A 25,282-nucleotide genomic window follows, 5' to 3' on the forward strand; every position below is an offset into this window, starting at 1 on the left:
CCGACCGCGGTGGCCTTGCCACGGAGACTCTGGGCTTGGAGATGTGCTGGCGATCTTCCAGTGCGGGGAGGGGGGGTGGTGTTCAGATTCGCGGGCCAGCAGGCGAAGCCGACCGACCGCGACAGGTCCTGAACACTGGGGTCCCAGCTGCCCTCGGGCAGAGTCACGCCCCGGGCGCTGCCCGGCGCTAGGTGGCGCTGCGCTGCCGCCCTGCTCCAGACCTGTTGCGCCCTGGACTCCAGTCGAGCGGGTTAGGTTAAAGGAGCCCACGCAGAACTGAGCGAGGGTGAGAGTCCCCCTGCCTCGGCACTGTCCTAGGGACGGCCAGGTCCACCCTAAATAGGTGGTGCCTGCCCTTCACTCTCTACACATACCCTAGCCCGGTTCTAGGCGCGTCGGGTGCGGCTGGCATAAAACTTCGCCAAACCGCTTGGGAAGAGGGAGGGATGGGGGGGACCTTCCAATTCCAGACCTCACAGAGGTCTGCGCGGTGTCATCTCAGCCGCTCAGTTGCCCCGGAAGCCCTGCTGTCGATCAGGCAGTGGATCGGTACCACTTTAGTGCCTGCCGGCGGCGCTGACCGGGGCACCGCCCCCTCCCACCCCTTGGCGATCCCCATCCCCTCCCCCGCCTCCCGCGCTCGGGCCCCAGCGTCGCCGGCCCCGCCTGCGCCGGGGTCGCCGCAGTCCCCGCGGCTCGCCCGGGACTTCCTGGCTAGGCGTCCTAGCTTTATTGCAACCCGGGAGCTCCCCAAGGTGTGAGTGTGGGTGCTGGTCCACCAGAGCCTGAAGCAGGGGACCTCTGGGCATCCCGGTCCTGCGCTCCAGGGAGGCGGCCCGGCAGGGCTGGGCAAGGACGGGGCGGCCGGCAGAGGGGCGGGCGGCGCTCATCAGTCACGCCAGTCACGTCTGGGGCCACCCGGCCGCCCACTGGTGTCTTGCCGGCTGGCTGTGCCACCTCGCCGTACCGGCGAGGGCAAAGGGGCTGTGGCGACGCCATGCCCGGGCCGGAGTGAGTGAGAGCGGGCGAAGATGGCGTACATCCAGGTAGGACTGTGGCTGGGGGCTACCGCTAGGGGATATCGGGGACCGCGCCCCCTCCACCGGGAGCGCGCGACGCGGGAGTGCGCACCACCCAGCTCCCATAAACTTACTAGGAAAAAAGAAAAACACCCAAACCATAAAAAAACAACAAAACAACGGGTGCCCCAGAGCAGGCACCTGTGCGTGTCCTAGAGTAGGGCAGGGTACCTCAGATCCGGTATGGAGGGACCTACGTGGGACCTGCATCCTCCTTGGGAGGGGAGACTGTAGGGTGACTTTGCACGCCCCCCCCCCCCCGTCCCCCTGGCACCCACCCCAGGGGAGGGGCCTCGGGAGGGCGGCCCGGGGCGCGCCAGCCACCCGGCCCGCCAGTGCCCGTTGCCGTGGTGACGGCTCGGGCTAATTGGCCGGTGGAGCCAGCTGGAGGCAGCTGTTCAGTCCTGGAGGGACAAGGACATCGTTCGCCCGGGCACTGGGTGCAGAGGGGTGGGAACATCCAGAGGCCAGAGCACACTGGTGAGGGCTGTGAGGACGGTTACTTTAGTCTGTTGAGGTCTGAGAAAGTGCAGGAGCCCCCCCCCCATCCCTCTCATAGAGCGCCCCCAAGATTCCCAGACGGAGAGGATATCCAAGTACTCCCCCCCCTCCCGCTTTGGAGGGGACGGGTGGGGATGGACTGTGCTGCTTGGAAAGAAACACGTTTCTTTTACAAACTGAGAAGTGGTGGCAGGTCATCCCCAAGGTCACGCAGTCGGACCCACAAACAGATCGGAGGAGCTGCGGGTTTCTAGGGCTGCCTGCTCTTACCCGGAGAGGAAGGGAGCAGAGTCAGGGACTCACCTTTAGCCTCCCAGCCTCAGCCTAGTGTACGGGGAGGGGGGCGGGACAGACTACAGACCCCCTAGGGCTCCATGATCCCTTGTCCCCTGTTCCTCAGATGGTCTGCCACCTGGTGGAACCTGACCCTCTCCTCTGGCTTTGATCCCCAGGAATGTCTTGCTTTTTCATGGATGCCTAGGTCCTGATTTCAAGTTCAATGAAGGTCACTGTTACTATGGTATATTGTGATACTGTTCAACAGTTGCTCAAGGACACCGGGATGACACCAATTATGGAACAGTTTAGGACATAGGTCACAGTCTCTGCCCCTCTGATGTCCAAGGGAGTGAGCAGAGAACAGTGAAACAAGTTTTTGTGGTTCTTCATTCAATTCATACATTTTCTTTTTCTGAGACAGGCTGTTGCTATATAACCTAGGCTAGCCCCGCGATTCTCCTGCCTCTGTCTCCTCAGTGCTGGGATTACAGTAGTAAGTCACTACTTAGCTACCCAAACCTTACTTCAGCACAGAAAAGTTGTCATTTGCCAAGGTCACGGAGCTCCTTAGCAGTCACAGTGGGTTCTGAACTGTAGGTTGGGAGGGGGACGCATAAGTCCCGCAGCTCAGTGGTCTTGGCTTCCCTCTTAGAGACAGTCTTTGAATATCTCCCAATCACAGAGACTGATACTCTTTTCCTTCTGTCACACCTTTTCTCGGAAAACAGTACTAAAGCAAGCACAGAAGGAGGTCGGAGAGTGGGCGTGGCTATGCACCCACGAAGGTTTATTTGTTGTGGTCTGTGAGTTTCAGAGACTTTCTGAAAGTCAGGAAATAGTGAGCTGGATGTTTTGCAGCCATTTAAAAATACACAAATCTGCCGGGCTGTGGTTGCGCATTGCCTTTAATCCCAGTACTTCTGAGGCAGAGAGGTAGGCAGGATCTCTGGGAGTTACACAGCAAGTTGCAGGACAGCCAGGGATACACAGAGAAACCCTGTCTCAATAAAATTAAACAAAATAAACAAAATAGGAATCCTTCTTTGCTGGAGAACTGGGTAGTGGCCTACTACTGGGTTGTGAGTTGGAGTCTGCGCACCTCTGTGTAGGATGCCTGGGGGTTTCTCTTTATGCTTCCCGGCTTGAATCAGTTCTCCACTGGTACCTGAAGAGTGAACCCGAAGGAAGGATGGGGTGAGGCAGAATGAGACCCCAGCCTCTGAGCCTCCTTCCCGTTCTCGTTGTCCCTGCCTTGGGTTGTTCCTGCAAGACCATTTTCTACCTGGGCTTTGAGAAAGGCGTTCATTGTCAGGCAGCTTTTCTGCTTGGCACGGTGTATAAATGGCTCAATGGGTCCCTTCTGACCTCCCATGCCTGAGAACATACCCGTGAATTGCTGGAATGCCACCGGCGCTTGGAAGCATGACTTTACATTAAACTTCTCACTTTGTGGTCACTGGGGGACCTAGAGGACTGCACATCTCAGGACGTGTGTGACAGCGGGAGAACAGCTGTGGGGGTTGGTTCTCTCTTTCCACCATGGGGTCCTGGGGATTTGACCAGGTCATTGGGTTTGGTGGCAAGCACCCTTACCCACTGAGCCATCTCACCAGCCCTCAGTTGTTTGACTTTTTTCTTTCTAGACAAGGTCTTGTTGTGCAGTCCAGACTGGCCTCGAATTCACAGCCTCCCTTGCTTAGCATCCTGGGGCCAGGATGATGGGCACACAGCACTACGCTCAGGTTATAGCAAACATCTTCAAGCCGTTCTCGTGTGAGCCCCACGAGGGCGCAGTTTTTATGGCTGAAAGTTGCCAGGGTGGTTCTTGGTGTCTTGCCTCAGAAGCCACAGGGAGGGTGCATTTATTTGGCTGGGAGCCACACAACGTTTCTGTATTAAGAAATCATCAAAAGAAGTGATCCAGGTGCAGAGCCCATCTCCCTCCCAGCTTACTCGGTCATATGACCTGTGACCTTTAGTACCTGTGCCTGGCTGAGTTTGGGTTTTGGGGGGACCCATGATGAGCACTTTAAGTGCTTTCCCACAAGACCACCCGTGGGACTTCAAGGAACCTGAGTTGTACTTAATAGTACCAAATCCCTAGGCTATTATAAATTGACATTTTTTTTTCTAGAATTGGACTCTTTTGGCTTGAGTTCAGATCCTCAGCACCCATGTGAAAACTGAGTGTGGTGGTGTGTTACCTTCGTGCTGGGGAGGAGGACAGGAGAGTCCCTGTGGTTCACTGGCCAACCAGCCTGGAGTCGATGAGCTCCAAATTCATGGTCAAAACCCTGTGTCAAAATAAAGAAGACAGCTGACATTGACCTCTGTCCACCACATACACACATACACATGCATGCATGTGCACAAGCACTCACAGGAACGTGTACATATGCCACGCATATACACATGTATATGTATGTATGTACATACATACCCATATATGTACATACATACACACATATGTATGTACATATACATACACATATATGTATATACATATACACATGTGTATATATGCATACACATTGAAAAAAAACTAGCTCTCTTTTTTATTTTAACTTACAAAAAACCCCAATCAAGTCAGGCATGATAGTACATACCTATTATTCCAGAACTTGGGAGGGTAAGGCAGGAGGATGAAGCGTTCCAGGTCTGGGGCACAGAGTTATACCCTGTCTCAGGACAGCCAGCAAGCCACCAAGCACACCAAAGGTCTGAGAAGGAAACAATCACCTGTGGGCAAAGGGAGTCAGGATCACGTGTTGGAAACAGAAGGCAGCTGGAAAAATAAACACAAGGGGACTGCTTCAGCATTAAATCTGAGCCGGATGGGGCTAGCCTCAGCCTTCTAGGACTCCTCTCGCTTTGTTTACAAACCCAGACTGTCTCCTCCCTGTTGGCCCCCGTGTATTCCTGACTTCGGCCAGTCTAGGAACTGCCCTAATCTAGTCTGCACGATTTGATACCTGCTTGGTGGATTATTTTGATTATGTGTTTGATTTAATTAAAAAAAAAATCCTGGGACTGTAAAAATAACTCAGCTGGCAAAGTTGCTTGCCACAAAATCTGATGACCTGAATGTGATCCTTGGAACCAGGGGGAGGACAGAGAGGATGGACTCCTGAGAGCTGTCCTCTGACCGCTGCATAGTGTGGTGGATGGTTGTGACCACACACAGAGACACACGCATTAAAGAAATGTCATAATTGAAAAAACAAGGAACTCCTGGATGCAGAGAAGCGCTTCTCTGGAAGAAGAGGAGGGAGTCTGGGGCTTGAGGACCATGGGAAGAGATTGAGGTAGGGGTGGAACCACATCAGGGAGGGAGGGCCAGCTCCTGGCTTCCTTCCAGCCCCTCCCCCACTTGTGGGTGGTCGAAGGAAGCTCTCCACCAGCAGGATTGGAGCAGAATTGGAAGGTAGGGCCCTGGCAGGGGCGGGGGAGTGGGCCTGTCAGTTTAGCTAATCAGGCCCTCTTGGGTTGGCTTCTGGCTATTTCAGTCTGGGAAGGTTTGCGAGTCCCCTGAAGTGTGGCTGCGTGTTGAGTAGCTTGACGATCTGTCTGCCCGCTCTGATTCATAACAGCACACGGTGCACATCCAATGGAAAAGCTCACATTTCCCGTTTATTCGCGGTTAGTTAACCGAGAGGCTCCCAGCAGCCCTGCAAACATAGCCATACCTTGGTAGTAAAGTCAGCTCCCTCCCCAGAATGGTGAGTGTAAAGACGCAGGGTGCTGCTTTCTGTTGTTTTTGTCTTTGCTGTTCTTTGAGTTGCTGGAATATTGCTAAACTGGTCTCTCTCTCTCTCTCTCTCTCTCTCTCTTCCCCCCTCTCCTTCCCTCTCTCCCTCTCTCCTCTTTGCCCCTCACCCTGGCTTCACCGTGGCTCTCTAAAAGGGCAGTTGGAACCACTGAACGAGGTGGGTTAATTCAATCATCTGTTTGGTCTGGATTCTAATCAAATGCTTGCCTTTCTGTTTGGAGTCTGGTGTGGGGCTGGGGCGTGATTGAGTACTGAGTCACAGGGTAGTAGCAAGGGTACAGTTTTTCTGCTCCTTCCTACCAAAAGGGAGACCCTGGCCAAGGGGACATCCTGGACAGCATGTGTGTCCCAATTAAATCGGACTCCCTTAGTTTAGTTGCATGTCCCCGGGGCCATTTTTCCTGAAGTATCTTTTTTTTTTCCTTTTGCCGGGAGAGAACCCTATGCATGTGTGTTTGAGAACATATTGCCTGGCCTCTCCGTGTTGTAATAACCGCCCACCTGTCAAGGAAGGCACACACATAAACTCCAAAGGCAAACACCTGCAAGTGCTTTGCTTGCTCCAAATGGCTGTAGTCTCTTCTGCTTGCCATCCCGTGCCCACGGTGCATAAATAGAAGAGGGGGAGAAAAAAAAAAAACATCTTTTTTCTCCTATGAGCAACTCTGCTCTGGGGTGCCTGTTTGTCATGGGTGGGGCACATCCCAGATGGGTTGCTTATAATTCGGGGTGTCGTCTCTCCTCTCTCTCTTCCTCACCCTCCTCCCTACCTCCTCTTTCCCCCAATGGCCTCAGGGATTTCTGTCTAGAATCTCTGATGTGCTGCTGTGCGGATGGACCTGTCGACATTGCTGTCAGAGGTGCTACGAGTCCAGCTGCTGCCAGTCCAGCGAAGATGAAGTGGAGATCTTGGGACCTTTCCCTGCCCAGACTCCTCCATGGCTGTGAGTAACCCACTTGGAAATTTACCTCCCAGCATCCTCTCCACTGCAAGACGGGCAGAGGGCGGGGTGGGATAGGCTGAGTTACCATGGACATAGCCAAGAAGGGCTTCTCTGTGCCCCCTCAGTGGTGGGCCAGCTGGTAGCACCAGCTGGCGGTGAGGCGCCTGCTCAGCCCTTCTCACACCGAGCTTCTGGGATGCTAGCCGGGTGATGCTAATCTCGGGGACACTTTAAGTAGCCTAAGTATCCAAGCAGAAAAAGACTTGGGCTCTTTCTGAAGAACTTTCCTGAAGGCTACAGCCTCCAAAGGAGGACCAGTGTCTGAGTGTCCCCTTCCCAGACAGCATGACAGACTGTCCTAATGCCCAACCCCAGGCCTGCACCAAGCAGATGCTCAGTAAATCTTAGCTGCTAGCACTTTTCGGATGATGTCTTTTGGCTGACCTGAGCAAGGCCTGTATCCTTGGGGCCACAGGGAGGGGTTCCCAGCCCACCCTGCCTCTGATGCTGGTGGTGCTATCTTTGGGGCCACAGGGAGGGGTGCCCAGCCTACCCTGCCCCCAATGCTGGTGGTGCTATCTTTGGGGCCACAGGGAGGGGTGCCCAGCCTACCCTGCCCCCAATGCCAGTGTTGCTTACACTGGCATCTTCCGGCTTATTTCTAATCCACTCCCCTCCTGCGCCCTCATAACCATCTCCATCTGCCTGCCGGTCGCTCAGATATTTTGGGAAGGCAGTTCTGAAGCTTGGCCACATGTCTGATCCACCTCACTGTGGCAGGCAGAGGGATGTGGTCAGAGTCTGGGGAGAAGCTGGGAAAGACCTAGAAATAATTGACAGCAGCTGTTGGGGACTCTGGGAGGGAGGCCCAGAAAGGAGATGGTGCCGGATACCAACGGAGTCCAGGGGTAGCACTTAGAACTGTCTCGACTGAATCTTGGGCAGAAACCCCAGAAGCCCCTAGAGCCCCTTCCTCTGGGTTGGCAATCCTGCCATGCCTGCTCTTTTTTTTTCTTCTTAGAAGCAAGTTTCAGATGTTTCCAGAACACAGTCATGTCAGCCTACATGAGTTCAAATCTAGTTTTGGCTACAGCTTTTTAGTCCTTTAACCCTGGGGAAGTTGCTTGGTTTCTCTGAGCCTTGGTTTCCCATCTGTAAAATGTGATGATAAAAAACCAGGTGGTGGTGCACACCTTTAATCCCGGCACTCACACGGCAGAGGCAGGCAGATCTCTGTGAGTTCAAGGCCAGCCTGGTCTACAGAGTGAATTCCAGGACAGCTAGAGCTACACAGAGAAACCCTGTCTTGGTAAGAAAAAAGTGTGGGGCGGTAGATGGCAAAAAAAGAATAGTATTTACCAAATAGGTTTGTTGAAGTATTTAGAAAAGTACTTAAGAGTACTTGAGACTTTGTTGATGGTCAAAGGTGGGACATCTGTTTACTTAGAGAGACAGTCTCTCACTGTGCCGCTTTAACAGGCCTGGGATTCTCTTTATAGACCAGGTTAACCTCTAACTCACAAAGGTCTGCCTGCCTCTGCCTCCTGGGTGCCAGGATTAGAGGCAAAGACCACCACGCCTTGCTTATTTTTATTTTTTAAGACAGGGTGGTAGCCTAGGCTGGCATTGAACTTGCTAGGTAGCCAAAGATGACCTTGACTTTGTGACCCTGCTGCTTCTACCTCCTGAGGACTGGGATTACAGGCTTGGGCCACCTTACCCAGGCCTTTGCCTGTTAGTCAAGCATACCACCAACTGAGCTATGTCCCCAGCCCTGTGGGTGACATTTTTTGTTTGTTTGTTGTGTGTATTTTTTTTTTTTTTTTTGGAGACAGTTTCTCTGGCTGTCCTGGAACTCACTCTGTAGACAAAGCTGGCCTTGTCTCACAGAGATTCACCTGCCTCCTGATGCTGGGATTAAAGGTGTGCACTGCCACCACCTGGCAAAAACCCTGGTTTGGCTTTGGTTCCCGTATCTAGAGAATAAGAATAGTAAAATAATTTATTTCATAGGACTGTAATTAAGAGAAAGTGAAGAAGACTAGCTATAGTGGTGCATGCTTTTAATCACAAGGCCAGGGAGGTAGAGGCAGGAGGATGTGAGTTCAAGACCAGCCTGAGCTATGTAGTGAGACCCTGTCTCAAAAACAAACAAGTGTGAATGAACTGCCTTCAGAATGTGTTTAGTCCAGGGGTTAGAGGTCTGTAAGAATTCTTTTTCTTTTTCATTATTTGGTGTCAACAGGAACCTTTCACTCATTTCGAGAACATACTTTCCAGTAGGTGGTCACAGAGCTAAGATGGAAGAGACAGTCCCATTTCATAGGGTCCTTGTAACAGAGTGGCTGAGATTATTTGGATCCTAAAGGCCATATGTCTTAGTCACTTCAAAGAAAAGCTGATGGCCAGGTACAAAGTCACACCTGTATTCCCAGTCCTAAAGAAGGAGGCAGGAGGAGTGTCAGTCCCAGGCCAGCCTGGACTGCACGGTGAGGCTCTGTCTCAGAAGCTCAAGGGCTAGGGATGGAACCCAGCGTTTGCTGCATGTGTGAGGCTCAAGGTTTGATTCTCAAACTGGAGTCAAAACAGAAGGGAAAATACACCCGAATATATACGCACTGTGTGTGAGTGTGTATGTGTATGTAGTTTCCAAAGTCTGCTGGTCACCTGATGGGCCTAGAGGAAGAAACTGAACCCTGAAAGTGCTCTCTTATCCAGCCATCATCACAGACAAGTGGGGTTCAATGTCCTTGGCAGCCAGCCTTGATCTTTGGTGCAAATGTGGTGTGTGTGTGCACGTGTGTACGTTTTGTGGAGGCCACAACTCAACCCCAAGTCTTCGCCTTGCACCTCAAGACAAGGCCTCTTCCTCTTGCCGTTCTCCACCACATACATCAGGCTAGCTGGCCTGAGACCTTCTGGGGACATCTCTCTCTCCGCCTCTTATCTTACAGAAGGGGTGCTGGCTTTCATGAGGATCTGAACTCACTGTCATCCTCATGAGCTTAGATGGGCTCTTATGAGTAGGAGACTTTTCCATCTAGGACATAAGGCAGGTGTGGGAGTCAGGTTGCCTCCTGGAACTCTACTTTCACACCTAGCATACCATATGTGACAACCTAGCCTAGGGTCTCATGGACAATCCAGGGATGATGACTTCAGGCCTGGCTGGATCCAGGGGCTCACGTGGGTTCTCTGTTGTTTTCTTTTTTCCGTTGAGTTGGCTTCATTCTTAAGCTCGCTTACTCCTTGTGCTACGTTTGACTCGCATTCTATCAACTTCATAGGAAAAAGGTTCAAAGACAGAAAATTGCGTTGGCCCAGCCTTCGTCCTGTGCCAGTCACTTGTGCCCACTTTCAGGCAGGGAGAATAGCTGCTGGGCTAGGTTGCCATCCACCTGGAGCTAGGGCAAGGGCTGTTCCTGTCTGAAGAGCTAGAAGGTAGCTATTTTAGCCTCCAGGGCCTACAACCATGAGGCAACTAGTCACCCACCATAGTGTGTGACAACTACCACAGAGAGAGGAGAAGTGAGGGTTGTGGCTGGCAGGAAGCAAGGCAGTGGGTGCAACCTTTAGCTCACAGACCCTGGGGGCAGATGCTTCCAGTGTTCAACCAGAGAGGAAGGAAGAAGCCTGGCTCAAGGGAGGCACGGCTGAAGGCCTGGGGTCACGGGAGAGGAGCCTCAAGTTTGGCTTGTTTGGGGCTTCGAGTGCCAGCTTAAAGATTTGGATTCTCGTTCTCATTCAGCAGCTGCCACCTCCTTCCTCCTTGCCAGTGTCAGTCAGGTGCAGGCTCCTCCGACCCCAGACACCCAGAGAGTCCCTGTTACAGGTACACAGCCTCATTGTAACTCTTGAGTTGGGAGACAGTTTTGTTTAACATTGAATACTGGCCCAGACCCTCCCGTAGCCCCTCATTTGTTCCTGGCCTCTGACACAGTGTAAGGCAGAACAGAAATCTGTAAGGGGGAAAGCGGGTTCAATCATTCTGAAAGCTGATCTGCAGCTTGCATTTGCTCCAGATTTATTTACCAAGTGGGCAGTTGCATGTTATCAAACAGACAGGAAGGAGAAATGTCAAGTGCTCGGGCTGTGCAGAGCCGTTCCTCCTGTGACATCTGGGGCCTGTCTCCATACAGTGATGTGGTGGGGGAAGCGGCCATTGTGTGTTCTGTGTGAGATCTCTGGAGACACGGCACTCATTGTGGGTATTAATGTTGTACTGACAGGTGTACATCTCGGTGACTGCAGTCTACACGGCTCTGTTGGAGCAGTGCCAAAAGGGTCCTTATGGGAGAGTGACTGGAAGCCCAGCTGTTTGCCCATCAAGCATATATGGAGTACCTACTTTATGTATGGCTCTCATGGGTTGCACAGGGCATGCCCAGCTGTGGCAGGGAGTGTGTGTCTGGGCCGGAGCATAGCTGGGATCCCTTGGGGCGCTACGGTTCATCAATGGACAAATCAGCTCCCATCGCAAGCTTGCACTTCCCATCAGTAAGGGAGGGAGGGGGTCCCTAGCAGCTGGCTGCAGGATTGCTCGAAGAATGGCCCAAGATAGTGTTCATGGGCACCATAGGTGCCACTCTCCACTCCCTGCTCCATTTGGTCAGTGAGCTCAGGAGTGCTGTGACAACACTCGGTGTGCACCCCAGTTGATTCTGGGGTGTAAAAGACACACCAGTGGGTCAGCCCTGAAGACGAGCGTGCAGCACTAAAGAGAAAAAAAGCTATAGAGGGATGGATGGGAGTGGTCACAGGGAAAGGATCATGGTCCTTGGAGGAAGGGCCATTGAACCAAAAACTTGAATGGGTAAAAGAACAAACAACTGGGCAAGAAAAGCCTGGAGGAGCGTCTTAGGCAGAGGGGACAGGGAGGCCCAGGGTATCAGAGAGGACACAGAGGTGAGGCAGCCCTGTACTCAGACACTTTTGTTTGAGTGGCTGCAGAGGGGGGTGACATTTAAGCTGACCACTGAAGGTGTGTGGTTCTCACGGGAGGAGGTGCTAATGAAGCCTAGCAGCTGGGAAGCAGGGCCAGAGGCAGGCCGGAGTCTCCACCCAGAGGCTGCAGCTCTGCTTTAAGGGAGTATTTGCCCCCGGTCGATCCTGTCCCCTGTCCCCATGCGCCTGCCCACACGTTTCATCTGTGTCCACACACAGCCAGCAGGTGTCCACTCTCCCTTTCTGGCTTGTCTTGCCCTGGCCTTGCCTTCATCCCTTTGTGGTCAAGTCAGCCTCATCTCACGCATCAGGTGTCTCTGAAAACCCTCTAGAATTCAAAGCTTGCATTTTTCATTGTTGTTGTTTCAAGACATGTTTGTTTCCTTGTAGGCTTAAATGTCAAGTTGATGGGGTGTGACCATTATGGCTCACAGCGCACTGTGTTCAATATTCCCCTAAGCGTGGTATTGCTGGCTCCTACATCTCTTTGCGGGCTCCCCGCTCTGTCTGTCCCTGCCCCAGCGCCCATGCCCAGCTGGGGTAATGGTGATGTTTACTTGTTTGAGACAAGGTCTTTCGTGGCAGCCTGACCTCAAACCCAGGATTGTTTGCCTCAGCCTTCTGAGTGCTAGAATTACGGGGGCACACCAGACCCAACTTGGGGGGATCTTAGAGCTACCACGTTGTAATACCAGCTGAGACACACAGTGCCCAGCTATGTCACTCCTGTAGCAATTGGTGCTTGATGACTTGTTCTGAGAATTTAGCAGCCAGAGGAGGTGGTCTTGTGGTTATTCCCATTTTACAGATGGGGAAATGGAGGAACGGAGAATGGAAGGAAATCACCCAGGGTCACCTAGCTAGGGTTCCAGCTGAAAGCATCTGTCTGCCTCTCCATCCTTCTACCTGCCTACCTATCATCTATCATCATCTCATTGATCATCTCTCATCTCCTTCGCCATCTGTCCCCGAGTCTTGCCCATGCCTCCCCCAGTTTCTTAGCATTTCCCGTCTTCATTAGCATCCTGTTGAGTCATCGCTACTGCTAATCCATAACCGCTTCCCCACCTCCAACTTCTGTTCTCGAGTCACCGGCTCACAGGACCGCTGTAGTCATGCGCCCGTCGCTCCATCCTCGAGCAGCATTGCGATGACATATTTTCTAAAATATATTTTTTGTTATTGTTCTTGTTTTTACTTTTTTGAGACAGGTTTTCTCTGTAGCTTTGGAGCTTGTCCTGGAACTAGATCTTGTAGACCAGGCTGGCCTCGAACTCACAGAGATCCACCTGCCTCTGCCTCCCTGGTGCTGGGATTAAAGGTGTGTACCATCACTGCATGGCTGCGAGAGCTTATTTCAAGGGTGTTAAATCAGAAGCGTGGAGACTATTGAAACAGAAGGGCACTTTCACAAGTTCAGATGAATCTAAACAACCACATGGTTCCTTCCAGACCCAAGATCGACAGGTCTCCAGCTTCATCCTGCCTCAGGGGCGCCCCCATGTGGCAACAGTTTGCTTGCCCTCCAACTTGAAGCTATTTTCTAAATCAGGGATGATACCTTTGAATTATTTCACAGTTTATGTGAAAAGCAAGACTATATACATCATTCTGAGTGATGCAGTGTGGGTCAGAGGCTGCATCATCACCATGCATGTTCCGAGATAGGAGTTCCTTTATTCAGCCACTGAGTGCCTGCTCGTGCTCTGGGAAAGGTGCCTATAGCGGTTGAACTGTGGACAAGCAGCTGGAGGCCCACATGGGACTCTGCTGGGGGTTGCCTCAGCAGCCACTGAAACCTTTTTCTTCCTCTAGGATAGCCAGTCGGAGCAATGACAAGGATGGCGACTCCGTCCACACAGCCAGTGATGTCCCGTTGACCCCAAGGACCAACTCCCCTGATGGGAGACGCTCGTCCTCAGACACATCCAAGTCCACCTACAGCCTGACTCGGAGAATCTCCAGTAAGACGGTTATGGTTGGGCAGGGCGATGGGGAGAGGGGCATTCTCTTAGTATAGGGAAAGAGCTACCTGAGCTTGGTGGCTCGTACCAGAAATCTCAGCACTCGGAGTTGGAGACAGGGGATCCAGAACAGCCTGGAGTAGAGTGAGTTCCAAGCCAGCAGGAGCTATAGAGTTAAGACCCTGTCTCAAAACAACAGCAGGGCTTACACCTAGGGTCCTGAAATCAGGGTGACAAATGCAAGGGCTCGAGACGGGAAGACCAAGGGACTCTTGTACCCTCAGACCTCATGATCTCCCTCTGTTCGTAGTCTAGCCGGGCTTTCACCCAGACATGCTGGCCCCTGAGGTCACCCTCCCAAAGTGGGGCAGTGCTACACCTCAGCTGGGGAGAGCCCGCTTCCCTCCTGCTTCTCACTCTCGCAAGTGCAGGGCTCTGGAGAGAGCTCACTGTCTAAGGTCTCCTCTAATATCCCTGGGACCGTAAAAAGCGGATGACTCGGGGCATGGCACGCATTTAGAGCGCCACCTGGCACCAGGCTTCTCTGATGATTGTGGTGGGATGCTCCAGCCACCACTGGGCAACCACCTCTCACAATAAATAAGATCACAGTTATCTCTCCGTGTGCACACATTCTGCACCCTCGGGCTCACACAGTCCCAGCCCTTGGAGCCCAAGTTAGAAGAATCGTAAATTCAAGGCCAGCCCAAGCTACAAAGTGAATTCCAGGCCTTTGGGGACTGCTTAGCAAGACCCTGTCTCAAAGAGCCAAGAAAAAAGATTGTGAGTGAGTGTATGTGTGTGTGTGTTGTGTGTGTGAACGTGCATACCATGGTGCGTATGTGGAGGTCAGACAACAAGTTTTAGAAGTTGGTTCTCTCTTTCTACCATGTGGGATTGAACTCAGGCCCCCAGGCTTCGTAGCAAGGGCCTTTACTAGCGAACCATCTTGTCAGCCCTATGTTTCCAGTAAAGGCTCTGAGCATCTGAGGGCTTGGGTGTGTCGGGGTCCTGAAATGGATTCCAGAGCTCATGGAACGCCTGCATTTCCAGTGTGCACAGAAGAGCCCACTGAAGCAGAGAAGCCCGCGTGGGCATCTGGGGACCTTTGCTGATGTCACCGGGTGGCCAGTGGTGGTGATCTTTGTTCTTGGTGGCTGTTTAGGTCTGGATTCCCGGCGCCCCAGCTCCCCACTCATTGACATCAAACCTATTGAGTTCGGGATTCTCAGTGCCAAGAAGGAGCCCATCCAGCCATCGGTGCTGCGCCGGGCCTACACCCCTGATGACTACTTCAGGAAGTTTGAGCCCCGACTTTACTCCCTCGATTCAAACCTTGATGATGTGGACTCTCTGACTGATGAGGAGATCATGTCCAAGTACCAGCTGGGCATGCTACACTTCAGCACACAATATGACCTGCTGCACAACCACCTCACGGTGCGGGTGATCGAGGCCCGGGATCTGCCGCCCCCCATCTCTCATGATGGCTCTCGCCAGGACATGGCCCATTCCAACCCCTACGTCAAGATCTGTCTCCTGCCCGACCAGAAGAACTCCAAGCAGACAGGCGTCAAGCGCAAGACGCAGAAGCCTGTGTTTGAGGAACGCTACACCTTCGAGATCCCTTTCCTAGAAGCCCAGAGGAGGACCCTACTGCTCACTGTGGTGGACTTTGACAAATTCTCCCGCCACTGTGTGATTGGCAAAGTGGCGGTGCCCTTGTGCGAGGTGGACTTGGTGAAGGGCGGCCACTGGTGGAAGGCCCTGGTCCCCAGCTCGCAGGTAAGGCTTGAGTTTTGTTGCATCACCTTCTGGGAATTCTTCTTCTTACGAATGTTGTTTTAACTTATTGTACTATTTAATTGTTTCTTTTGAACCTGGGTTTGGTGATACATTCCCATAATCCCAGCACTTGGGATGTGTCATGAGGATCAGAAGTTCAAGGCTACCCTTGGCTATATAATGAATTTGAGGATAGCCTGGACTATTTGAGATCTTGTGCCAAAAAGCCAAAGACAAAAAAAATTTATTTTGTATTTAAGTTGTTTTTACTTTGAAATGATTATACTCATATGAAGTTTCAAATACAGCATAGAGTTCCAATTGTTCTCTTCTCCGTTGTCCCCAGAACAGTGTCTTACAGCCCAAAGAATGTAGGATAAACCACCAAGCACCATAAACTAGAGTAGACCAAGTTCAGGTTCCAGTGGGTTTTTATATGTGTCCCCAACTATGTGACTGTATACACGTGTGTATGCATTCATGGGCATGCATGTGTGAATGTGTGTGTGTATGTGCATGGGCATGGAAGGGCATGGACATACATGGCCATGAATCATGTATGTGTGAGTGTGCATATACATGTATGTGTGAATGTGTGTGTATGTGGGGGCATGCATATACATGTGTGAGTGTGTGTGTATTCAAGGGACTGCATGTATGAGTGCGTAAGAGAGAATATGTGTGTACATGTATAAGTGTGTGCATGGGCATGCACATATGAATGTGTATGTGTGTGCATATACATTCATGGGTAAGTGTGTATGTGTATGTGTATGCATAGGCATGTATGTAGACATCTGTGTGTGTGAGAGAGTGTGTACACATGTATGTACGTACATGCATATGCATGTAGGTGTGTGCTTGAGCATGCATGTGTAAATGTGTGTGAATATGAATGCGTGTGTGTGTGTGTGCATGGGCATGCCCGTGTATGTGTGTGAGAGAGAAAGAGTGTATATGTGTGCATGTGAAGTTCTATGAAATCTTTTCACTCTTTGATTTATGTATGAGGATGTATATGTGTGGAGTGTGTAAGGTGTATGAATGTGCATTTGTGTGTGGAGACCAGGAGAGGTGTCATGTGTCCTGCTCTGTCACTCTCTGCCTTATTGCCCCAGTGATCCTCCTGTCCCTGTCCCCACAGCACAGGGGTTACAAGTACACATATCTATGCCTGGGTTTTTAGTGGGTTCTGGGGTCCAAACTCAGACCCTCATGTTTATGAAGCAAGGACTCCTGAGGCACCCCTTCAACCCCAGTTCTGTAAAATCTTCCCATATATACAGAGTCGTGGCCCCGCCACCCTAGAGATGCTTTGCCACCAATGTTGAACAGTTTCCTCAGGAGATTGATTACCCAGGGTATAAAGATATCAATCATTTTGACTTTCAGGAAGTGATTTGGAAAAAAAAACAGAAACAAAAATAGGGACAATGGAACGGATGATGCGTGGATGTTTCTCAGGCCCACTGTGGTGATTGACTTCCTGCCTCATGTCTAACCTGAGGGGGATATGATTAGCTGCTGGGGACCCCATTCTGAGGCCACAGGCTGAGCTGGGACTCCAAGAAGGCTGTTAAGTACTCTCGAGTGCATCCCCTGGGACACAGAAAGCTGGACAGCCAGGGAAGGGAAAGGCCCAGGCAGGAAGAGACGTACCTCACACTGCACAGGTGAGGATGGCCCAGCCCAAGGAGACGCAGACAGAGCAGTTGTAAATCAACAAGCTGGGGCATCTCAAAGTTGTGCAATCTTGATCAAGAATTCAGTGACCCAGGACTGCCTTTGGGAGGCATGCTGGTTGGCTTATGGTGAGTTACATGCTGGGGATTAAAGCCAGAGCATTGTGCATGATGAGCGTATCCTCTTCTGAACTACGTCATATCCCAGTGGTACACAGGTTTCCAGCATGGGGGCAAGACTGTCCTGTTGTGTGTTTGTCTTCCAAGATGAAGGTCTACCCCTTTCTTCATATGAATTCCCCATGAAGAAGGTCTTGAGACAAGGCTGGTCCTATATCAGGGAACACCAGGAGGGATTTGGAAAGTCTGGAAGGGTATGTGATGGACAGGAGGTGAACACAGCAGGCGTTGTCCAGTTCTTAAACCTGCAAGGCACACAAAGGAGCCCAGTGTTGTTCATCCCCAGAACTTTTGAGTGAAGGCAACTGGGACCTGGGAGCTTAATTCCCTGGCAATTTTGTCCTGTGGTCATAGCAGGCAAGAAGCCTCTGACACCCATGGTGGGAGGTGGCATCTGGACACAGGCTTTCATGCTGAAGCAGGGAAGAGAAGAAGAGAGCAGGCAAGGCACCTAGACTGTTGCCATCCCAGCTTCACACAAAGACCCTTCCCCTGGGCAGCTCTTCCCTCTTGCAATGCCATCAGGTTGGGTACTTCTTGTGCCTTCTACAATAGTTAGCAACACTCGGCGTTCAAAGAATTTGAACCCAGATGCAGAGGGCTTTACTCTTAGCCGTTCTTCCTCAAGCATGCCTTCTCACAGTCTGCCCGCTTCGGCCTTCTGAGTGCTAGGATTACAGGCATGCATCGTCATGTCTGCCACAGTTATCTTTAATTTTGAGGGGTGGCTTGGGAGGTAGCTCAGCTAATAATGTGCTTCTTGTGCAAGCATCAGGAGCTGCATTCAGTGCTTTTAAAAACCCAGGTTTAAGGCAGGTATCTGTGATGCTGGCAGGGATGTTGCAGGGCAGGGACAGGAGGATCCCTGGAGCTTGCTAGACAGCCAGTCCAGCTGGATTGGTGAGTTCTAGGTTCAGTGAGCCCTTGCCTCCAAAAATAAGGTAGAGGATTATTGAGGAAGATACTGGATGTTGACATTTGACCCCCTCTACCCCCACATGCACACAATGCATGCATGCACACACAGAGGAACACATACACATATACGACTCCATACCACACACACTTACACAGAGGACTGTTTGGGGCTCACAGGAAAATCAAGAGGGAGATTTATAGGTTTCCTATCATTCCTCTTCACCCCCACCCACGCAGTCTCCCCATTACCGGCATCCCTCGCCACAGCTGTGTGTTTGGTACCAGAGACAAACCCACGTTAACACATCATTATTGCAGTTTGGGGTATGCTGTTTACGCGCACATCCTATAGATCCGGGCAAATGTCTGGTGACATATGTCCACTGTGATGGCAGCAGATAGAGTGGTGTCACCAGGGCTTGTTCTCAAGGCAAAAATAATTGGAGATGCTTGGTGCTCTGTGCTGATTGGACCCAGTACTGGAAACTGCCTGGAGTTACAGACGCCCCCAGCCTGCCTTCTGGATGGCTAAAAACAGCCTGGTAAACAGAGACTCCTAACTGCCTTCTGTATTTTGAGATTCCTCACCAACTGCTACTGTCACCGTCCAGCCCTCAACCAGGCAAATGGCAATGTTTTCAACTTGCCCTGAGTTGCTGTCAGCTGTGACCTTTAGAACCCTGGCCCCTGTGTGTGTTAAAACCGTTTCGGGCTCGGCTTCTGATAGGCAGCCCCATAATGTTTCTGGGGACCAATTCAGAGCTCGACAGAGCAACGGGAACTAGAAGTTTCCGTGTGCCCCTCCTCCCTCGGTAAAAATCAATTTCACACTTGAGAGCTTATTAAATTTTCTAATTACATTCTTTATTTACTTAGTGTGTATATACTATGGCGTGCTTGTGGAGGTCAGAGGATGACTTGTGGGAGCTGTGTGGGGTCCAGGATACAAACTGGAACCCTGAGCCTCCTCAGCAAGCACCTTTACCTGTGGTTCTAGTTTGCCTTCTGTTGTTGTGACAAACGCCATGACCAAAGCTTACTTGGGCAAGAAAGGGTTTATTTGGCTTATACATAGGATGCAGTCCATGGAGAGGGGCCAAGGCAGGAACCTGGAGGCAGGCACGGAAGTAGAAGTCATGGAGGAGTGTTGCTTACTATGGATTGTCCAGCCTGCCCTTTTTTATTTTTATTATTTCAGTTTTTTGTTTTTAGAGACAGGGTTTCTCTGTATCTTTGGCTGTTCTGGAACTCACTCTGTAGACCAGACTGGCCTCAGACTCACAGAGATCCACCTGTCTCTGCCTCCTGAGTGCTGGGGTTAAAGGCGTGCGCCCCCAACTTCCACAGCCTGCTTTCTTATACAACTCAGGACCTTCTGCCCAAGCATAGCACCATCCACAGTGGGCTGGGCCTTCCTCAATCAATTGGCAATCAAGAAAATGCCCCACAGACCTGCCTTCGGGCAATCTGATGGAGACATATCAACCAAGGTTACTCATCCTTGAGTTACTCAACTGAGTTACTCTTGACACAACTCTAACTTGTGTCCAAAGTTGACAAAACCCCAACCAGGACCCCTGCTGAGTCACCTCACTGACCCCAGCATGAGCTTTGACCCCTAGTCTAGCATGTAATAAAGGAGGAGCCAGGAACAAAGTGGATGGACCTGCCTATCGTGTAAGCGAGAAGACTGCATCACAGGAAGGTCGAGTGACCAGTCTAAGGCCACATAGATTTTCATGGCAGAACGGAGACTACAGTTAGGTTGCCTGACTCCCATGCATGTCTTGCTACTAGGCTAATCTTCTTTACACCTCCCGATGATACGGTCTAGTGGTGGGGAAGAGCATGGGCCCTACACTCACACAGGCCTGGGTTCAAGTCCTAACTCTGCCGCCTACTAGAGGCGTCACTCAGCCTCTATTTCAATCTCCTCAGGAGCATTCGCTGTGAGCTGCTTGACTCACAATGCTGCCACCGAATGTGGACGTTTGCCCTCAAACAACCACGTCTCCGTTTCTCTGAACACCAGTTGTCCTCTATTTTGATCCGGTTCAGACTCTGCCCTCCCTAAGTTAGTGCATGCAGTCATATGTCCCGGCTTACCACTCTGGCTGACCAGACTGCTAAAGCAAAAGTCCCAGGACCCAATGCTCAAGTTTAGTCATTTGTAGAAAGGCTTACAGAGCCAGGTAAAGCCCCTTTCTTGTTTTAGCCCACATTTTTGCAAGATTCAGTCTGTGGCTTGGCACCAGGATGGAGAGCGTCTTGACTAGGGGAGTTTGTTGTGAAGAATCTGACCTGGGAGCCAGAGCAGAGGGGATGTCTCATGAAAGGCCTGAGGGAGGCACGGGTGACGTCTCCACCCCTCTGCAGGCACACACTACTAAACCAGGCTGCAGTCACCAAGCTTAAAAGTTTTCTAAACCCTGACGCTTGTGAGTTTTAGTGGTGGTGCCATGGTACAAGTGTGATGAATTGAACTATTGTCAGCTGGTGGCTGAGCTAAGCCTCCGCTCAGCCACCCTTCCTCGAGGTCAGAGGGGGGTAAAGCCGCCAGCTCTCTCCTCATGGTCTTTCTGGTAGCCAGTCCCACCCTTAAGTTACCTGAAGGTCCCCAGTGATCAGAGAACCTCGTTGGTATACAAAAGATACTCTCCCTGCTGAAAGAGTTCCAAATATCCTAGAAGCTCTGTGCCAAGGCCTAGGTCCAGACACCAAATGTGAATTTCTTATTTACATTTGGGCTCTGCCACCCAATTACTGGGTGATGTTAGACTTGAACCTGAAACCTACAATCATGACCATGACTTTCCTCATCACCTTTCTCACCCAAAAGGTCCCCTGAGACTGGATGGGAACACATCTGTGCCGTTCCCAGGGTACATTGCCCGCTGTGACGGTGGCTCAGTTGTGCACTGAAGGCAGCAGGTTTCTAATGTGTCACAGCCAAGTGAGTCTTGGGGATGGAGGTGAGACTGGGGGCTTGAGGTCCAGACTGAAAGTGACAGAACTCAGAGTCCCAACCTGCTCCCCACGCCGGCATTTTCCTGGAGTGGCCTTCTGAGAGGCCTGTTCACAACCCCTTGCCCAGGGCTGCACCGGAGCCTGGTTCCACACATTCTCTGCAGCAGCCACCAGCTTTCTGCCTAACAGGCTAAGAACATGTGATGAGTGAACACCACCTCGCTGTGGATTTTCCGGAATAGTTGGCTTGCCCGGCATGTGATTTGCTCTTGTGATGGAACAGGAGATTAAAGGCAGCAGAAATCAGAGGGGAAAGGGCCTCAGAGACTAAGCTGTGGATTTCAACTTTAGAGAGATGGAAGTCATTAAAAGATGTCACGCTGGGAGTCTCCGGGCTGGTTTACCTTTTTACTTGCTCCTGGGGCAGAACATGAGATAGAGGGAGAGCAAGGTTTGCACCATGGTGCGCTTGGTTTCCCAGGCTAGACTATCCTGTCCATTGACACTGGCCTCTCTCTGTGGGAAGCCAGTCTCTGGCCCTTCCCTGGTTATCAAAACCAAACCAAAACAACCAAAAACAAAACAAAACAAAACAAAACAAAAAAAACCCACTGCCTCTAGGCCTCATGAAACCTCCCTGGGACACAGTCCTGTGGTTGATATCTATTGATCTTGAGATATACACTAACAATAGGGACAAGGTAGCTAACTATATTAGTCACTTTTCTCATCATTTTGACAAAGTGAGTCTTTTGTTTTTTGTTGTCTTTGTGGATTGCTGTTGATGTTTTGTGGCAGAAGCAGCTTTAACCAGGAAGATTTATCTTAGCTTTCAGTTCAGAGGCCCCAGACCATGTTTGCTTGGTCCTGTTCACTGCAGCTGAGCACATCATGGTGGCAGAGTGTGTGGCGGGGGCTCCAGCCAGTGTCTGTTCACTGCGATAGGGAAACATGGTGCAGGAGTGTGTGTGGGTCTTCTCTTCTTGGTGGGCAGGAACTAGAGAGAGAGAGGAAGGAAAGCCACAACACACACTCTCCAAGGACACACTCACAGAGACCCACCTCCCCTGCCCTAAATGTCTGCGACCTCCGAAAGTAGCACCACTAGCTGGGGACTTGGCTTGCAGCCTGTGGACCTCGGGATCGGTTCTTATTCAGACCTGAACAGTACCCCTCAGTGAGAGGAGCCAAGGGGCTGGTGACTTAGACATACGAGGTTGGTGTGAGGGCTCCAACTCACTGTTAGTGGGTTTGGGGAGTTGGGAATGACCTAAAAGGAGGGGTGTCTAGAATGTCACCAAGTTTGCCTGAGAGAGGTTTGCTGAGCTGGGTGCTGGGCAGGGAGACAGAGGATGTGGGTGAAGAGGCAGCTGTGATGATGATGACTAATTTGATCTAGGATGCAGGATGCTGAAGTTGATAGGGTAGCACCCCTGTGATTTGCAGTGGTTCAGAGTTGGGGTCCCTAAGTGATCTGGTCTAATCCAGTGACTTGAAGTGACACTGCTTTGGGCCTGAGATGGCACCTCACACTGGGTACCCCTGAAGGGGAAAACTGCTCCCAAAGTGGCTGGGGAACAAAATGAGAGAGGCCAATGTTCTGCATTCTCCCTCAAGGACAAACCCCCAAGGCATCCAAAGGCCTCCAAATAGGCCACAGCTCTGAAAGCTCTAGTCTGAATAACACCACGTTGGGGACCAAGCCTTTGATACATGACCTTCAGAGAACTTTCTCGTGTAAACTATGGAAATCCCTGAACTCCTGTTTCTCCTCCTTTCTCAGCTCAGCATCATTTGGGCGGGAAAGGCTTGGGAAGGTGAGTTCCCATGGCATGTCTTACTCTCTCTAGCACGAGCTACCGTGTTAGTTAAGTATTGCATAATTAGTGCATCGGTTATGTGAGTTGCTTATATACTAGAAAGACCATCACAGGACCCTGCCAGTCTTTGTCACTGCTGTATCTCCAGGTCACTGAGACAATGGATAATTATTGAACAGTATCCTAGTTACTCACTGTTATGTTGAAGAGGGACCAAGGCAGCTCATAAAAGAAAGCATTTAATTGGGGGCTTGCTACAGCTTCAGAGGCCGAGTCCGTGGCCATCACAGCAGGAAGCAGGGAGGCGTGGTGCTGAGCCGTAGTTGGGAGTTTGCATCTGATCCACAACCGTTAGGCAGAGAGAGCTAACTGGAATGGTATAGGCTATTGGAACCTCAAAACCTACCCCCAGTGACACACCTCTTCCAGTAAATCCACACCTCCTCTTCCTTCCTCAACGGTTTCACCAGCTGGGAGCCAAGCACTCCAACATAGGAGCACATGGGGTCCAGTCTCATTCAAACCACTACGAGCACCTCCTATGCATTTCTGTGGGCCTGACAGGTGGTCGTTTCTCTGAGTGGCTGTGCAATGCAGGGCAGAAAGAGGCTTTCTGTGCAAGAACGGAAGAGGGAAATGGTTTAAAAGGTTAAGGCTCCTGATCCAGCCTCTCCCTTTGCATCTTTCAGTCAATTCCCTGAAAGGTCCCTGAGGCCATCCTGGCTTGAGTGGAGGGGATGGAGGGCACGCACATCACTGGGGCATGTCCTCAAGGGCCCTATCTTCCCATTCCTGCATTCCTGCACTCTTTCACTCAGCTTCCTGTCTGCCATGAGGTGAGCAGAAACCTCTGAAACCGTGAGCTGAAGTAAATCTTCCTTTCCTTCAGTTGGGTATATTCAGTGTTTGGTACAGCTATGCATAGTCTAACAGAGCTGTCCCTATTGGTTCTTCACTGAGATCACTGGGTAGACAGAGACCAGGGGGTAAGCCTAGCCTAGTTACAGGTAGGGGCGGAGTGCTTGCAATAAGACACTTACTGGCTGCCTGGTTGGTACAGAATGAAACTTACTCTCTTGTGACGAAGTGGAGTGGAAGGGGGTTGGCTGTCTCTGAACAGCCATGTGGTCTAAGACAGAAACTCTCAGACACCAGAATACAGACCTGCCCTCCAAGCTTTCTTGGAAGACTGGGTGACACACACAAAGATATAAGTAAGCATTTATTGTACTGGGCAACATTTACTGCAGCTCTGCTGTATGCTGGAATCACTGAGAAGGTGGAGGCTCTGCTCTGAATGAACTCACAACCCTGAGAAGGCTCTGAGTTGTGGCTCCATTGGTAAACCATTGGTAAAGTGTGGCCTAGCATGAATGAAGCCTTGGGTTCTGTCCCCGGCACTGGGCACTGCGTAACTGGACATGATAGAGGCAAGAAGGGAGATAAGAAGTTCAAGGCCATCCTCAGCTGCCTGTTGAGTTTGAGGCGAGCCTGGATGAAAACTTATCTTGAGAGAGGAGAGAGGGGGGCGGGGGGAAGAAGCAGGAGGAGGAGGAGGAGGAGGAGGAGGAGGAGGAGGAGGAGGAGGAGGAAAGAAAAGAAAGAGAAAATGGATCCTTACCTTGTTTGTATTGTTCTCCAAAAGAAGCCCACATAGTCAAGATCTTGCATTTGGAAGTCCATCTTAGAAGGAAATAAAGAATATCTTTATAGTTTAGTCACAGCTAAGCATCTTTTTAAGTGGCTAAAAATAAATTACAATCCATAAAGGGAGAAGATGAGTCCATTTACCATGTCAGATTGGTAGTTACTGACCAGAAGCTCGGATAATGGACACCGAAGGTGAGCTGGAATAGGTTTGTGCAAACATGTTGGTTTGCCAGCGCTGATATAACTAAGAACCACACTCTGGTGGCTCAAACAGGAGAGGCTAGTTCCCATAATTCTGGAAGGTACTGCTTGAGCCATGTGCCCCAGGAAGGCACACAGGAAAGGTCTGTCCATCCTTTGTCTTACAGGCGACTTCCACCATCTGCGTGTGTTGTCTCTGTGTTCAAATCTGTTTCTCCTTTATGGAGACATCAGCCATGTTGGATCAGGGTCCCTCTTCTCCAGAGTAGCTCTGTCTTGACTAACTACCTGTTACAACTGTCTAAAAATAAGGTCTTTCTAACACGCTTTGGAGTTGAAATTGAACACGGCAAATATGTTTGGGAGGGAACATAACCCCAGCAACATGTAATTGTTGAATGATTAATATCTGTGATATTGAAGGTCTTTTTGTTAGTAAGAAAAGAATAACACCTAAAATGAAAAAAATTAGCAAAATGAATCAGGCAGGATTTTCACAGACATCGGTGTATAAACAGCTGATAACCTTGAACAAATACTCTCTTCAGCAGTCAGGAAAATGCAAACTAAATTCCTTGATCAGTCACTCATCTGCTATG

The 25,282-nt window shown here is 50.9% G+C and overlaps 1 protein-coding gene across 2 annotated transcripts in view; it reads left to right on the forward strand.

The window, feature by feature from the left end:
• Positions 1-697: 697 nt before the first annotated feature.
• Positions 698-25,282, forward strand: part of Syt17 (synaptotagmin 17) — a 65,547-nt gene continuing 40,962 nt past the window's right edge. The window contains exons 1-5 of one of the 2 annotated variants that reach the window (XM_041667222.1): positions 698-1,046; positions 5,768-5,785; positions 6,424-6,572; positions 13,332-13,480; positions 14,646-15,265. In XM_041667222.1, the coding sequence (XP_041523156.1) occupies positions 1,032-1,046; positions 5,768-5,785; positions 6,424-6,572; positions 13,332-13,480; positions 14,646-15,265 (951 nt within the window). In that variant the 5' untranslated portion in view covers positions 698-1,031. Of the gene's footprint in view, positions 1,047-5,289; positions 5,579-5,767; positions 5,786-6,423; positions 6,573-13,331; positions 13,481-14,645; positions 15,266-25,282 lie in introns of those variants that run through there. The other variant, XM_041667223.1, reaches the window with a different exon arrangement.

Source organism: Microtus oregoni, unplaced genomic scaffold, assembly GCF_018167655.1.
Source record: "Microtus oregoni isolate MIOR12 unplaced genomic scaffold, Mior012 000016F_ref0000370, whole genome shotgun sequence".
Lineage (NCBI taxonomy): Eukaryota > Metazoa > Chordata > Mammalia > Rodentia > Cricetidae > Microtus > Microtus oregoni.